Raw genomic sequence first — 15,381 nt, forward strand, 5'->3', positions numbered from 1 at the left:
TAAGAGAGTGGAGATAGGAGTGTGTGGTAGAGAGAACGAGCGTGTAATGTGAGTGTGAGTGGGACGTATAAGAGAGAGAGTGTGTGATGTGAGTGTTCGGGTGAGTGTATGTGATTGTAAGAGTGATGTAGGGAGAGAATAAAACTAGAAAATTGACAATAAAAAAAAGTAAGTTAAGAAAAAAATACCCTCTCTCAAAGGTCTGCAAGGGAATCCACCTCCAAAACAATCTCTTTCAAGAGACCAATTTTTATTCAATTCATAGACTGATTTACAATGAAAGGAGATGTCCCTTTAAATAGACTAAAATAAGATAACTAATAAAAAGCTTCTCTCTATGCCTATTCTAATTTTCTCTTTCTCATATCCACAGGCTTCTAGATAACCACGTTTTCCCTCTCATGTTTTACCCAAAACACACTTTCCAAGTTGGTTATTGTTGATAAAGATAAACTCTCTTTTAAATTTACCCTTATCCTAATTATATCCCTCAAACTAACCCAAATATAAGATAAACACAATATAAACTTTAAAGTCGCCCTGCTAATTATCCCTGCGCACTCCCTAAACAAAAGAATAATTTAAATAATCATAATAAATAACCCTAATAATTTTTCCTTATTACGTCATTGCCCTTTATTTCCCTGTTGGGTTCTACGATCCTTCTTTGGCCCAGTCACGAAGGGGCATGACTGCATCATTCCTCCCCAGTTGAAAGGAACTCGACTTCGACGAGTTGGCTTCAGTATATATGCGATATAAGTCTGGATCCACTCTTTTGAACTCTGGCTCAAAAATCCACGTGCTATCAGAGTATGGCCTGCCCTTCCATTTGATTAGAAATTGGCGATAGGAACCTTTTAGAGTTTGAAAGCTTCAGTCTTCAAAACTTGCTCAATTTCATCATCTTTCTTCCTTGGTAATTTCTTTATCATATCAATTACATCTTCTGCGACTTCTAGAGGGTCTCCATGGAACTCAAATAAGTCAGCAATATTAAATATTGGGGAGATATCCAATGCCTTTGTTAATTCTACCTTATATGTATTTTTCTCATATTGTTTCAAGATGCGGCAAGGACCCACTTTCTTGGACTGGAGTTTATTATAGGTTCCCAACGAAAACCTTTCCTTTCGCAAATACACCATTACTAAGTCACTCTCCTTGAAAATCTTCTCTTTTCTATGGTCATTTGAGGCTTTTTGATACTTTGCATTGCTCTCCTCAATTTTCTTCTTGATTTGGGTTTGCAAATCTCGAATATGCTCAACAAAAGTATTGGCACCATCACTTATCTTGCCTGGCATGGATTATAGCACTAGGTCCAACATATGATTAGGCGTCTGCCATTAACAATCTCAAATGGTGATTTTCCTGTAGATCGATTTATTGAACTGTTGTAAGCAAACTCAGCATGAGGCAAAGCAAGGTCCCACTAAGATATGTTATCACCACCAATACTCCTCAAGAGGTTACCAAGACTTCTATTCACTACTTCGGTCTGCCCATCTGTTTGAGGATGATAGGCACTAGAAAATTGACGTTTGGCTCCCATGCGCTTCCATAAACTGCGCAAAAAATGACTTAAAATTTTTGTGTCCTGATCAGATGTAATAGACTTAGGAACACCATGTAGCCTTACAATAACTTTGAAAAAGAGATTCGCGATATGTGTAGCTTTCATAGTTCTTCTACATGGAATGAAATGTGTCATTTTGGAAAATCGATCAAAAAAAAAAAAAAATAGAGTCCATACCTAGTGTAGTACGTGGAAGTCCAAGTACAAAATCTATAAAAATATCAACCCATAGGGCATCTGAAATAGGAAGAGGAGTATAAAGACCTGTATTTTGTGTGTGACCTTTAGACACTTGGCAAGTTCGACATCGATCACAAATCGATCAACATCTCGTCGCATATGTGGCCAAAAATATTTTTCTCCAACCATAGCCATAGTTTTGTCATTCTCAAAGTGTCCACCCAAGCCCGCACCATGAAGCTCCATGATTATCTTTTCCCTTAGGGAGCAATCAGGTATACATAACCGCACACTTTTAATTAAACAACCATCATACACGAGATACTCACCCATAGGGTCTCGCCCATCAACACACCTTTCAAGGACCTTGCTGAAAATTAGATCAACTTTATATTGATCTTTTATCACTTCAAACCCCAACACTTCTATAGACAAAGTTCGAAGCAACACTACCCTTCTACTTAAAGCATCAGCTGCCTTATTTTGGGTTCCAGCCTTCTGCTTTAATAGGAAGGTGTATTCTTGAAGGAATATGTCGTGCATTCAACTTTTTTTGGGAACTCAAATCCCGGAGTACTTCACGATCTGAGTATAGAACAAACTCTCTATGAATCAGGTTGTGCCTCCAGTAGCGTAAACCTCGAGGTCATAAACCAAATACTTCTTACATGCATCATTCAATTTCTCACTAAAGAAGGCCACTGGTCATCCCTCTTAGCTTAGAATTGCCCCTATGCCAACATTTGATGCATTAGTTTCAATCTCAAACACCTTAAAAAAATCTGGTAAGGCAAGTACTGATGCTTGTATCATCTTTTGTTTAATTAGAGTGAAGCTCTTTTCAACAGCGGGATTCCATGAAAACTTTTTAACCCTCATACAATCAGTCACTGATGCTATTAGAGTGTTGAAATTGCTGATAAATCGATGATAAAAGGTCGATAGGCCATGAAAAGAACGCACCTCAGCGAGTGACTTTGGCACCGACCACTCAGCTATGGCTTTCACTTTTTCTTGATCCACCTTAATTTCCTCAGATGAAACAACATACCCTAGAAAGACAACATTGTTTGTCATAAATGAGCATTTTTTCAAATTCACAATAAGTGATTCCTTCATTAGCACATAAAAAACTTGTTCCAAGTGGTTAAGATAGTCATGTGGGTTAGCGTTAAAAACCAAGATATCATCAAAATAAACCACAACAAATTTACCAATAAAAGGACGAAGTACTTCAGTCATTAGGCGCATAGGAACAAGATGCATACCTATTTCATCTTTGTTGCCTTGAGTTCCAACGCCAATCTCCAGATTCCTTCCATTCTGAAGCTGAGCGAACCTTTGCGCAAGCTCATCGACTATTGCAGCTACAAGCATGAATTGGTCTACTCTCTCTGCTAGCGCTTGAACTAATCCAGTCAATACTTTTAATCCATCGAGGGGTGTCTCTTGTGAAGCCATCGGAACCTGGCTCTGATACCAATTGATGCAGGGAGAGAATAAAACCAGAAAATTGACAATAAAAAGAAGGAAGGTTACGAAAAAATACCCTCTCTCAACGGTCTGCAAGAGAATCCACCCCCAAAACAATCTCTTTCAAGAGACCAATTTTTATTCAATTCATAGACTTATTTATAATGAAAGGAGATGTCCCTTTAAATAGACTAAAATAAGGTAACTAATAAAAACCTACTCTCTACACCTATCCCTATTTTCTCTCTCTCATATCCACGGGCTTCTAGATAGCCATGTTTTCCCTCTCATGTTTTACCCAAAAAAGACCTCCCAAGTTGGTTATTGTTGATAAAGATAAACTCTTTTCTAAATTTACCCTTATCCTAATTATATCCCTTAAACTAACCCAAATATAAGACAAACACAATATAAACTCTAAAGTCGTCTTGCTAATTATCACTGTGCACTCCCTAAATAAAGAATAATTAAAATAATCTTAATAAATAACCCTAATAATTTCTACTTATTATGTCATGGCCCTTTCATTCCCTCTTGAGTTCTGCGACCCTTCTCTGGCCCAGTCACGAAGGGGTATGGCGACATTAGTGAGTGAGAGTATGTGAGAGAGAGAGTGAGTGTGAATGTGTGAATGAGAGTGTGTGAGTGTATGTGTGAATGTGAGTATGTGTGATTGTGAGAGTGTGAGTATGTGTGATTGTGAGAGTGTGTGAGTGAGAGTGTGTAATGTGAGTGTGAGTTAGAATGTGTGGGTGATATGGGTATGTGAGTGAGAGTGTAAGAGTGTATGATGTGAGTGTGTGAGTGTATGAGCTTACGTGTAAGAGAGAGAGATATTTGAGAGAGAAAGATAGAGAGACAATTAACTTGAGGGAGAGGAGAGAGAAATACATGAGGGAGAGGAGAGAGAGGTATGTAAAGAGAGGAGAGGGAATACGTCAGGGAGAGGAGAGAGAGGTTCAAGGGATTGGGACGGTTAAACTAGATAAAGACGATTTGTTACGAAATTTGAAAGAGATAAAGACAATTGGGAGAATTGATAAAGACAGTTGAGAGAGCTGAGAGAAAGAGGGGTACGTGGGATAATGAGGGGTGAGGTTGAACAAGATAGGATTGGGAGGGATGAACTAGATAAAGATAATTTGTTAGGAGATTTGAAAGAGATAAAGACAATTGGGAGAATTGATAAAGACGGTTGAGAGAGTTGAGAGAAAGAGGGGTACATGGGATAATGAGGGTGAGATTGAATGGGATAGGATTGGAAGTGTTGAACTAGATAAAGACGATTTGTTAGGAGATTTGAAAGAGATAAAGACAATTGGGAGAATTGATAAAGACGGTTGAGAGAGTTGAGAGAAAGAGGGGTACGTGGGATAATGAGGGGTGAGATTGAACAAGATAGGAGGGACAAAAAATAATGGCGTGGGAGAGATTTGGGAGAGAGGGAGGTACGTGTAAGAGAGAGAGAGAGTTTGAGAGAGAAAATAGGAGAGAAAAGTGGTGTGGAGGGGAGAGAGAGGGGATAAGATTTGGGGAGAGAAGAGATATATATGTGTAAGAGAGAGAGAGATTTTGAGAGAGAAAGGGGGAGAAAATAGTTGAGTGGGAGGTTTGCTGGAGCCGCCATCAAGCGCGGCTATGGGTTATGAGAGGATGACGAAGAGAAGCAAGCCGATAGAAGAAAGTAGGGGCCGCAGGTTGTTGCGGCCCATGGCGCATGATGCAATAAGGGGAAAGAGGGAATGCAGAAACGTGGTGAAGTTCATGGGGCCGCTAGTTGTTGCGCCTTGGGCATACGACACAATAAACGGAAGAGTGAGGAAGTGCAGTGAAGTTGACGGGGCTGCGGGTTGCTAAGGCCTTTGGGCATGCGTGTGTGAGAAAATGTGAGATAAAAAAAGGGCAACAGAAAGGATGATGTGAGGGGGAACCTGAAGCCACACTCTAGTGCAGGCCTATGCGTATGTGTGCATGAAAACGAGGAGATAAGAAAAGGCAAAGGGAGTTAGGGGATAAGGGCACAGATGGAGAGAAAAGGGGATAAGGACGGATAGGGAGTTTGGGCGATTAGAAGAGTGAATCTCGCGACAGATGGGAGAGTTGTGAGATACGAGCCGATGAAGAGGAAGAGAGTAATTCTAGGAGCTGATAAGGGAAGAGAGAGAGAAAATAGGAGAGGAGAATTGCATGTAAGAGAGGGTAGGGAAGAGAAGCACAGAGAGAAGGTAAGGAGATGGGGCTGCTGGTTGGGGAGGCCCTAAGTTTTGCGTGTAGGGAAAATGGGTTAAAGAGAAAGAAAGAAGATAGGGAAGAGGGAGAGGAGAGAGAATGGGCTTGGGGTGTAAGGGGTAATTTCTCTTTCTACCAAAAATTTTCTCTCTCCTCACATTTGAAGTTAGAAGTCATGTCTATTGAAAGACTTAAAGGGGCAAGAACCCAATTTTTATTATGCTTCCCAACTTAGGTTTACAAATGACTGAAGTTCCTTATACAAAGAAACAACAAAATAAGGGTGGATTGCTCAAAACTAAGCTAAATTGAAAATTACAATTTAAATGAATTAAAATAAAATCTCATTTTTGGACATAAAGATCAAAATACCCCTTAGATCTTTTGAGCAAATGATAAAACCATCCCTCCATGAGGGGCCTCTTGCCATGTTTAGACTTCTAGAGCTTTTTCGGATGTGTGCGGTGATAATTTGAGCGATCAATCGTTGTAGAATCGATGTTGATCTATCACAAACATTTTGATGCCCTTTGATTGTCTTGAAACTAACTTTTCATGAAGGACCAAAAATTCGACCAAGTCCATAAACTTCAACCAAGGATTCAGTACGATTCACGATATTTTGAATCCTCATTTTGATCATGAATTAAAGAGCACATTGTCCCAATTATTTTGTACTAAATTTTGTCCGATTTGGTTTCCGTTTGAGCACATTCCAAATTTGGGAAATCGCCGAAAAATGGGAGTCCGGCAACCAAAAAAAATTTGCATTTTTGAACCTCAAAATTCAAACTATCCGACCTCCAATTGTGCGTAAAAATTATACCAAACTGTAGCCATTTGCAATATGGTCGCAACATACCCATATTTGCGACGATCTGATACCCGGATTGGAAGTTATGACTTCACGAAGTATGGGATATCTACTTTTGAAATTCTGATTTTCAAGGTTTTGGGCTGTTCGTCTCTCTAGAAATTATCTCGTCTTGGGCTATATCATGATGCATGCTCGTATCCAAAATTGAGGATATTTCGACTCAAAACGAATGAGTTATGAGTATTTGAAAATCATCCCGAGAGGTGAAAACACAGTTTCCATAAATGGAAACTGGTTCACCGCGGTTGAACTGCAATAGTGTAAAACTTACATTTTTACGGTGATTTGGGCCCAGAATGGTCCTGAAAGGTCCGATTGAGCCCAAATTTGTTCCCTAGGGGTTTTTCGATGATACAGATTTAATGGTGGTGGTCTGGTATTGTTTTCAAGCCTCGAAAATGGGGTTGTAGTTATAAAGTCACTTTTCAGCATTATAGGAACTAAATTTGAGAACCGAGTTTCATCTTGATCATATCAAAACTTATCGGAATGCGATGAAAATTTGTGAACGTCCTTCAGGAATACCAAACTACCCTTTTCCATGTGTTTTGAAGCCGTTCCAGTATTGTTTTAGAGGTTTCCTAGTTTTAGGCTTATTTTGCAGTGTTCTCATGATTTGGCGGTGTCTTGGGTACCAGTAGGACCAGGTGGTCGGGGCCTGGTTTTCTTGTTTAGAGAAAACCCTCTCTCAAACAACCGCAAGGGGTGCGTGCGTGGAATGCATTTTAGGACATACGCGTGCGCTTCTCTTTATGCGGATAGTAATCAACAACAAGAGTGATTTTCGATGAATACGTGTTTTAGGCACTTACCTCGTCGTTTGTGGATTCGTGGATGCAACCGGGTTTGCACCTTCTTAGAACAATCACGAAGCCCTCTAGCTGTTTGCCAGAGTGGCTTGGATATGAACTCTCCTCAAACTCTAATGTGTCGTATCGTCTCTTTGTTTACTCCAAGATTTGCAATGGATACTCGAAAATACCCCTCTATGTTGCTTCACTCAAACAAGGATTGGCTGGCAAAGGAAGGATAAAGGGGAAAAGATGACAGAGGTACCCCTATTGTGTGGACACTATGGAGGTTGACGATCCAAGCATTAAGACTCTTGAGGCTTTTCTGGAAGATGTCAAATTGAACATGCGATGAATATCGTGATGTAAGAAGAAATGAGCTGAGAGAGAGACCAGGTCACAGGTGTTGTGGCTCCAAAGCTTATCACATGAAGAGAGAGAGAGAAGCGTAGAAAAAAAAGACGAGACTGCAGGGCTGTTGCGGTTCCTAGTTCCCGCGTAAGGCAAAAGAGAGAGAGATGTGAGCAGAGAGATAGGGTCGTAGGGGCTGTTGCTCTGAAACTTATCACATGAAGGGAGAGAGAGACGTATAGAGAAAGACAAGACTGCAGTTCTAAATTATCGCATAAGGCGGCAAAGAAAGAAGTGTGGAAAGAGAGAATGACGAGATTGCAGTTCCGCGATGGGTCACAATTGTTGACCATGGGGTAGGCTAGGGTGCTGAAGCTAAGGGTAGCTTCTCTCTCTCTAAAATGTTTCTCTCTCCTCTCCACTGGATCCAAGAATCAGAAGCAAAGTCATGCTAATGCGTCAATTTTATTAATGAATAATCCAGCCCTTTTACAATTGACCTAAGCTTGTTTATATAGAGGTCATGCCAAATAGGGTGGATGCTCAAAACTTAGCCTAGTTATGATTAAAATAAATTGCAATAAAATCCCGAAATTAGGAATAATGACCAAAATGGCCCTTAAACCTTTTCTCCTAATGACGAAACCATCCCTCTCTGAGGGGCCCCTTGCCATTTCTAGATTTTGGAAACTTTTTCGGGTACTTGTGGCAACGATACGGATGATCCATCATCATAGACTTGATGTTTGCTTGATTCTGAACATTTTGATGTCTTTTGATCGTCTTGAGACAGACTTTTCTTGAAAGTAAAAATCGCTAGATTGTGATCTTTGACCATCAATACAATGAGATTCATGGTGCTCCAAGTCTTCATTTTGATTGCAAATTAAAGAGGAGACGATCACAGTCGCTTTGCACCAAGTTTTCTATGATTTGGTTCTTGCTTGAAGTATTTCTGAATTCAGGAGGTCACCGAAAAAAGGGATTCCGGTTACCAAAAAACATTGCCATTTCAACCTTGGAGTTTGTGTTATCCAATCTTCAATTGATTGTAAAATTTATACCAGTTTGTAGCCCTTCGTGACACGGTCACATCATGCCTAATTTTGAGATGATCTAATGTACTGATCTTAAGTTATCGATTCACAAAGCTCAAGATTTCTTTCTTTCAAAGCTCTGATTTTCATGGTTTCAGGCTCATCTTCTCTCTAGAAAAATCTTTGGTTCTGAGCCATGTCATGATCCATGCTATATGTCAAAATGATCGGGTCGTCGAGATCTAGCTTATGTCAGATTTTTTAGCTTGTTCCAATTCCAAACGAGTGACCTGTGGACTCTTGAAGATCATCTTGAAATTTAAAAATACTCCCAAGATTGGAAACTAGTTTGGTGAGGTCGCACCGCAATAGTGTAAGGCCTACCCTTTTGTGGTAATTTGGGCCAGAACATTTCTAGGAGGTCTGGTTTTTTATGTTCAGAGTGTAATAACATTAGTCTGGTATTGTTTTAAAGGCCCTATCATAGGTTAGTAGCTATAAGGTCTATTTTTTGCATGATTGGAACTGGTCTTGAGAACTGAATTTCGTCCTAATGGTATCAAGCTTATCAGCATGTGACAAAACCTTGTGGGTGTCCTTTGACTATCCCAAATTACCCTTTTTATGCCTTCAAAGCCATTTTAACACATTTTTTTTCAAGGTTTCCCAGTCTTAAGCTTATTTTGCAGTGTTTCTATGGTTTAATAGTGTCTTGGGTACCGGCAGGACCAGTTTATTACCGGCTCTCTCCTTATACGATTTGGGAATACAAGTAAGTAATAAATAACGTACAATATCAGGTTGTTACTGGCTCTCTCCTTATGCGTCTCTGGGATACAAGTATGTCAAAGTGACGTATAACAACTTGAGGAGCATTTCCCACCAAATGCTGCTCTTCAAGATAAGCAAGAAGTATAGCATTCGGAACAAAAAATTTTCGTCGAAGTTCATCTTTCAAATCATTACTAAGGCGCTTTTATTTCCTCTCAATAATATTTTTCTTTTCGATCACTGCCATCAGTACGATCCTTGAGGATGAGACCATGCCAAGCTTCTTCTTTGAGAGGCAACTGAAGTGGATTCTAGCGATTGGGGGCCTTGCTTAAGGCTTCCCAATGTCACTTAAAATCCATTTTCTGAGGGAGTGTGCTGATAGGGTGCCTTGTGGAAGGGCTTACCGTTCCGTCTCAACAACACCTCCCAATGGACCAGCTAATGGGGTGCCCTTGATGGGCTTTGCTCCCAATCTAATTGGAGGGGAAGGGGTGGTCTGGATTTCACACAGTACCTTCTGATCTTCTTTGGCTCTAAGTGAGTGCCTTGCTTAAGGGCTTTCTCCCACATCAGGAGCTTTATTTGCAACAACTGAGGGCCCTTGGTGAACTTTATCCCAGTGTCACAAGAACTTCGTTTTGGCTCTGAGTGAGTTGAGGGCTCCGTGGTATGCGTCTATGTACACGGTGTCGAGAGGGCCTACGAGTAGCCCGAGCAAGGGTTACCCATGCAGTATGGGTTTTGGGCTCTGTGGTGTGCGCCCAAGCACTGGGCGCAACGAGGGCCTATGGGTTGCTGGAGCAAGGCACACCCATGCAGTATGGGTTGAGGGCTTCGTGTTGTGCGCTTAGGCACATGGCATCGTGGGGGCCCACGTGTAGCCCAGCTAGGCATACCCACGACATCGAGGTGTGTGCCTAGGCACTGCGTCGCGAGTGCCTATAGGTTGCACGAGCTGGGCACACCCACGAATGGACCAATGATGGGACACGGGGTGGGGTGATGCATGGCCATGAGACCCGGTGAGCGGTTATGAAGGGTCCAACAAACGAAACATGAGGGGCCACCCATCCCCCTCAACTATCTCTAGTGCCCACCTATCCCAACTATATATGATGACTTAAAACACCTGAAACTTCAGAGTGACACCTAATGGGGTCATACTAGCATAGATTTACCCTAAGAACAACCCATGCCATCTTCATGCATGACATTGCGTGCTTGGGTGCATCACCACACGTACGATTGAAGGCAGGGGACCTAGATGGCCGGTGGGATGCTGGAGCAAGGCACACCCACGAAGTATGGGTTGACGGCTCCGTGGTGTGCGCTTAGGCACATAGTGCCGCAAAGGCCTACAGGTTGCACAAGCTGGGCACACCCACGCAGGAGGGGTGGTGGGAACTAAGATGTGCGTCTAGCCACAGGGCGCCACGAGGGTTGTTGGGTAGCTCAAGCAAGGCACACCCACGCTCTATGGGTTGAGGGCTTCGTGGTGTGCACCTAGGCACTCGGCACTGCAAGGGCCTACGTGTAGCCCGAGCAAGGCAAACCCACGCAGTATGGTTTGAGGGCTCTGTGTTGTGCACCTAGGCACACAACGTCGCGAGGGCCTACGGGTAGCCGAGCAAGGCACACCCATGCAGTATGTCTAGTGGGCAACGCATTGTGCGTCTAGGCACGACGTTGTGAGTGCCTACAGGTTGCACGAGCTGGGCACACCCACGCGGTATGGGTGGTGAGCACCGAGGTGTGTGACTAGGCACAACGCATCGAGGGTCCACAGGTCAGCCCGAGCAAGGCACACCCATACATTGGCAACGCCTTGGACAAATCATGCACCTCAACCTCGTCCCACTCAGGTGTGTGCCTTGTTTAAGGGCTTTCTCCCACATCAGCAGCTTTCTTTGCAACAACTGGGGGCCCTTGGTGTACTTTATCCCAGTGCCGCTAGAACTTATTTTTTAGAAGGTTTGGTCTTACTTTCACCTAGTACCTTCCAATTTTGCGCTATAATGGGTTAAGGTCATCTTCACTCAAAAGATGCATCAACATGTTTATTAGTCTAAGCGCCTTTCAGGTTTTCACCTGAACTGGATAGAAGTGACGCCATAAAAAATGGTTTTCACCAACTTCTTCTATTTATTGAGGGTCTTTTACCTATGACTTCGCGGTCATGTCCACCTTTGATTTCCATTTTTATTCATGACACTCTTTCGGGTTTTCACCATGCTCGATTTTCTTGTTTTCAGAGCACTCTTACTCATGGCTTCAAGGCCATGCTCGCCTGTCATTTTTACTCATGCGCCCTTGTGTGTTTTCACTATGCCCAGTTTTTTTATTTTTTTGGTGATTTTACCCATAGCTTTGTGGCTATGTCCACCTAAAGTTCTCATTTTTACTCATGATGATCCCCATCGGATGCTTATCATGCCTGGCTTCCTTTCTTTTTTAGAGAAATCCTCCTCCTTGACAATGCATAAGACAGAGGGATCATATCTGCGTAAGACTCACCAAGGTAACAAATACCATAGGTGAGGATTTTATTGAGGAAGTAGACATCACTGATGATGCACTGGGTTTTTGCAAGGTGACCAATGGTTCACACTTGCTGGGTGCTAGGGGTTTTAGATGGACCAGTGGGTTCTGATACATGAAAACATTCCCTGGGGTAATGTATGCTTGCACCACTGGGGGTAGCAATCTACTTAGTGTGGCGACTCACCACCAGGGGATTACAACTCAATGGAGTAGTGGACCATTGGTGTGATGGTTTTTTGGCAGTAGTGACCCACTAGGGATGCCAGTCTACTTGGGATGTTGATTTATTGAGGTGGATGGACCAGATAGACCAATTAAAGTGGTGACTCAATGGGGATGTTGGTCCATTAGGCATAACATTCCACTGGGGGAGATAGACCGTCACTGTCTATGGTCCTCCGGTGGCAGTAGTCCACTGGGGATGGTGAGTCATCCAGGGTGATTGGTCAGTGAAGGTGATAATCCTTTTAGGAGTTGATGGACCACTGGGGATGGTATGTCATCAAGGGTTCTTATGGTGCTCTACGCATGATATTACTCATGGGGTTTCATGAAAATTCGAATGAGCAGGATATGTTTGGTATAGCTCCATGGGAATAATGGAGCTCTTAAATTGAAGCCCAAGTGAACAAGGGTTGTTAGGATGTTCTATGATGAGATCAGGGTTGGTGAATGGGGTTATTTAGGATTCCCATGGCTTTACTAAGTTCATCCCCCCAGTTGTAGACTTGTGTATTTCTAATGGTGTTTATTTATTCCTGATGTGTTCCCAATGGGGATCAAGTGTATCAAGGATATAACTCCGCTGGGTATTTGAATCATTAAAGACAAAAAACATCCTTAGAGTCCATTGAATTTTATTAGACTAAATCCATGGTTATACTGGATTAGCAGGTTTATGGTTTGGGGTTAGAGGGTTACTGAGCTCAAGGTTCTGGGCTTCACATAGCTCGAGGTTACACACTGAGAGGTTAGTGTGTGTAGGTAAAACAAGGAGCATAGCTCATTTTTCTATTAGGTGTTATTGTGGACAAGTGTGTGCACTGAGCTCATGGCTAAGCCGAGAGATTGTGTGGCTCTGTGAATGAATCCATGTGTAAGAGTAGAAATAACAATGGACTCAGGAGGGAGGAGTTCAGGTTTAAATGTGTACCTAGAACGTTTAATCAATAAGAGAGGGATGGAAAATGCTTGAACGAGGCTGCACGTATGTGTGTGCTCAAGAAACTGCATGATGAGTTCGAGAGAGAGAAGAAACATTTTGTTAGGGTCTCACGTTGATGTATGCCCAGGGAGCTTGCAGTGTGTTGTTGAAAGAGGGGGGAAACATTTTTGTTTGATGAGGCTGCGTGTTTGTGCATGCCCGAGCTTGTCTTTGCGACTTGAGAGAAAAGGGGACAAAAGACTTGACGAGACCGCGGTGATGCGCAGGCCTAGAATTATTTAGTGAAGCGAGAGAGAAGGAAACGGGGCAGCAGTGACGTGCAAGCCTGAGGTTTTTCTTAGTGAAGCGAGAGAGAAGGGGATGGGGCTGTGGTGACGCACGGGCCTAAGCTCTTTAATGAAATGAGAGAGAAGGAGATGCTAGAAGTTAACGTGGCCGCGGTGACACGCGGGCCTGAGCATTCATATGAAGAGTACAAGAAAGGGGGGTGTTTGACGGGGCATGGTGACGTGCGGGCCTTAGCTTTTGTGCAAAGTTGAAAGGGGGATAAAGGAGGTTGACAGAGCTGCGCCTAGGCATGTTCCTGGAGCCTTTGATGAGAGCGAGAGGGAGATGAGGGTTTACTCGCACGGTAGGTGGTGAGTTCACATGAGACAGGTAGTGTCATGGTGGTTGTGGATGGATCAACCCGCGGTTGAATGAGAGCATTCAAGTAGAGGTGATCGCCTCATTGAGGAAAAGTCTAAGGTCCTCACCCTATTTAGACCAAATAGGGGTTCCTTTAAAGTCCTCACCCGTGTTGGACTATTGAGGGAAAGTTTAAGGTCCTCACCTTGTTTAGACCAAATAGGGGTGCTTTTAAAGTTCTCACTCATGTTGGACTGTTAAGGTAGGGGCACACATGACATGAAGTGGGATCATGGGGAGCCATAAAGTGCAGGGTCCAATGGAAAACTACAAGTTTCTCAATAGTGTGAAGAATGGTTTATGGAAAAATGGGCTTGTGTGGCATTTGAGGTGACACATAGTTCGAAACTAGGGTAATAGTCTCGTGATTTACCTCAAAACATGAATGATGGAGGCTCAAGAGAGCCATGAGTGGTGTGCCTCAACTGAGAAAATGGAGAGCAGAAGAGTCATGAGAGATGAAGTGGTTGGTGGGGAGAAAGTGCTCATGAATGTGGTGATGTGTGAAATAGATAGGACAAAGTCACACAAATGGGATTTTGGTACGCCTCTATTGGGGATGTTATCGTTTCATCTCGAAGAAACGGCAGTGTGGTCCAAAGTCCCCTAGTCAAGATTGTGATATGCCTCATTGGGGCTATTACTTCTGCGATGTTGAGCTAGAGATGATAGTGCTTTTCCACTAGGGATATGTCTTTATGAAGAAGCAATTGCATGCTTTGAAGTCACACAGTTGGAACTGTGGTTCACCTCAATTGGGGAGTGCACCCAATGGTGCTCAGTTTGAGTCATATGGCTCTTCCTCTGAGGATATGGTTTTATGAGTAGGCGATTGCATGCGTTGAGGTCACGCAACTGGGAACCATGGTATGCCTCCATTGGGAGTAGCACTGGAAATTACGGGTTTTGAAGCAATGATGCTCCTCTGTTAGGGTCGTTTATGAAGAGGTGAAAATTTGGTTTTGATTCTCATAGTTGAGACTGTGGTACGCCTCATTTGAGGATATTGCTTTGTGTAAAGGGGCAGTTACATGCTTTAAAGGTTTATGAAGAGGCAATGACACGGTCTGTAGTCACACAGTCGAAATTGTGGTACGCCTCTTTTAGGGAAAGTATTTTGTGGTGTTGAATTTGGAATGACAATGCTCTTCTACTGGGGATGTTGGAGTAATGGTGCTCCTCTACTAGGGGGTGCTTATGAAGAGTCGGTGGCATGAGTTGCAGTCACACAATCAGAACTGTGGTACGCCTCAATTGGGGATATTGCTACTTCGCACAAAGAGGAGATTGCATGCTTTAAGGACACATAGTCAGATAGTACACCTCACTTGGGGAGAATGCACTTTGGAGTGATAACGCTCTTGGGGATATGACATTATGGAGAGGTGATTGCATGCTTCGAAGCCACACAGTCGAAACTATGGTATACCTCAATTGGGGAGAGCACCTTGAAGTGATGGTGCTCTTTCAATGGGGATGTTATGAAGAGGGACATGATAGGGGCTATATGTAGCAAGGTATCCTGAGCCACCCCATGGAGATATGTAGGAATGGGAAGCAGTTTATAGTCATGCAAACAGACTGTATGTTGCACAGTTTAACGTCATGCTATAGGGGCATTCGACCATGACACTTTTATTTTTGATGACCTGTAGAATAGGATCAACACGTCCTTATTTCAAGAATGAGTTCCCCGA

General features: G+C 42.8%; 1 protein-coding gene across 1 annotated transcript in view; it reads right to left on the reverse strand.

Moving 5' to 3' along the window:
* Window positions 1-2,473: 2,473 nt before the first annotated feature.
* The window catches only part of LOC148779151 (uncharacterized), a 37,600-nt gene continuing 24,692 nt past the window's right edge, over window positions 2,474-15,381 (reverse strand). Inside the window, exons 4-5 of the mRNA XM_088856601.1 lie at window positions 2,939-3,232; window positions 2,474-2,782 (exon numbers count right to left, since the gene is read on the reverse strand). Coding sequence (XP_088712727.1) covers window positions 2,474-2,782; window positions 2,939-3,232 — 603 coding nt within the window. The remainder of the gene's footprint in view (window positions 2,783-2,938; window positions 3,233-15,381) is intronic.

Source organism: Amborella trichopoda, chromosome 13 (genome assembly GCF_054954075.1).
Source record: "Amborella trichopoda isolate Santa Cruz 75 chromosome 13, AtrichopodaSantaCruz75HAP2 v2.0, whole genome shotgun sequence".
In the NCBI taxonomy this organism is placed as follows: Eukaryota; Viridiplantae; Streptophyta; class Magnoliopsida; order Amborellales; family Amborellaceae; genus Amborella; species Amborella trichopoda.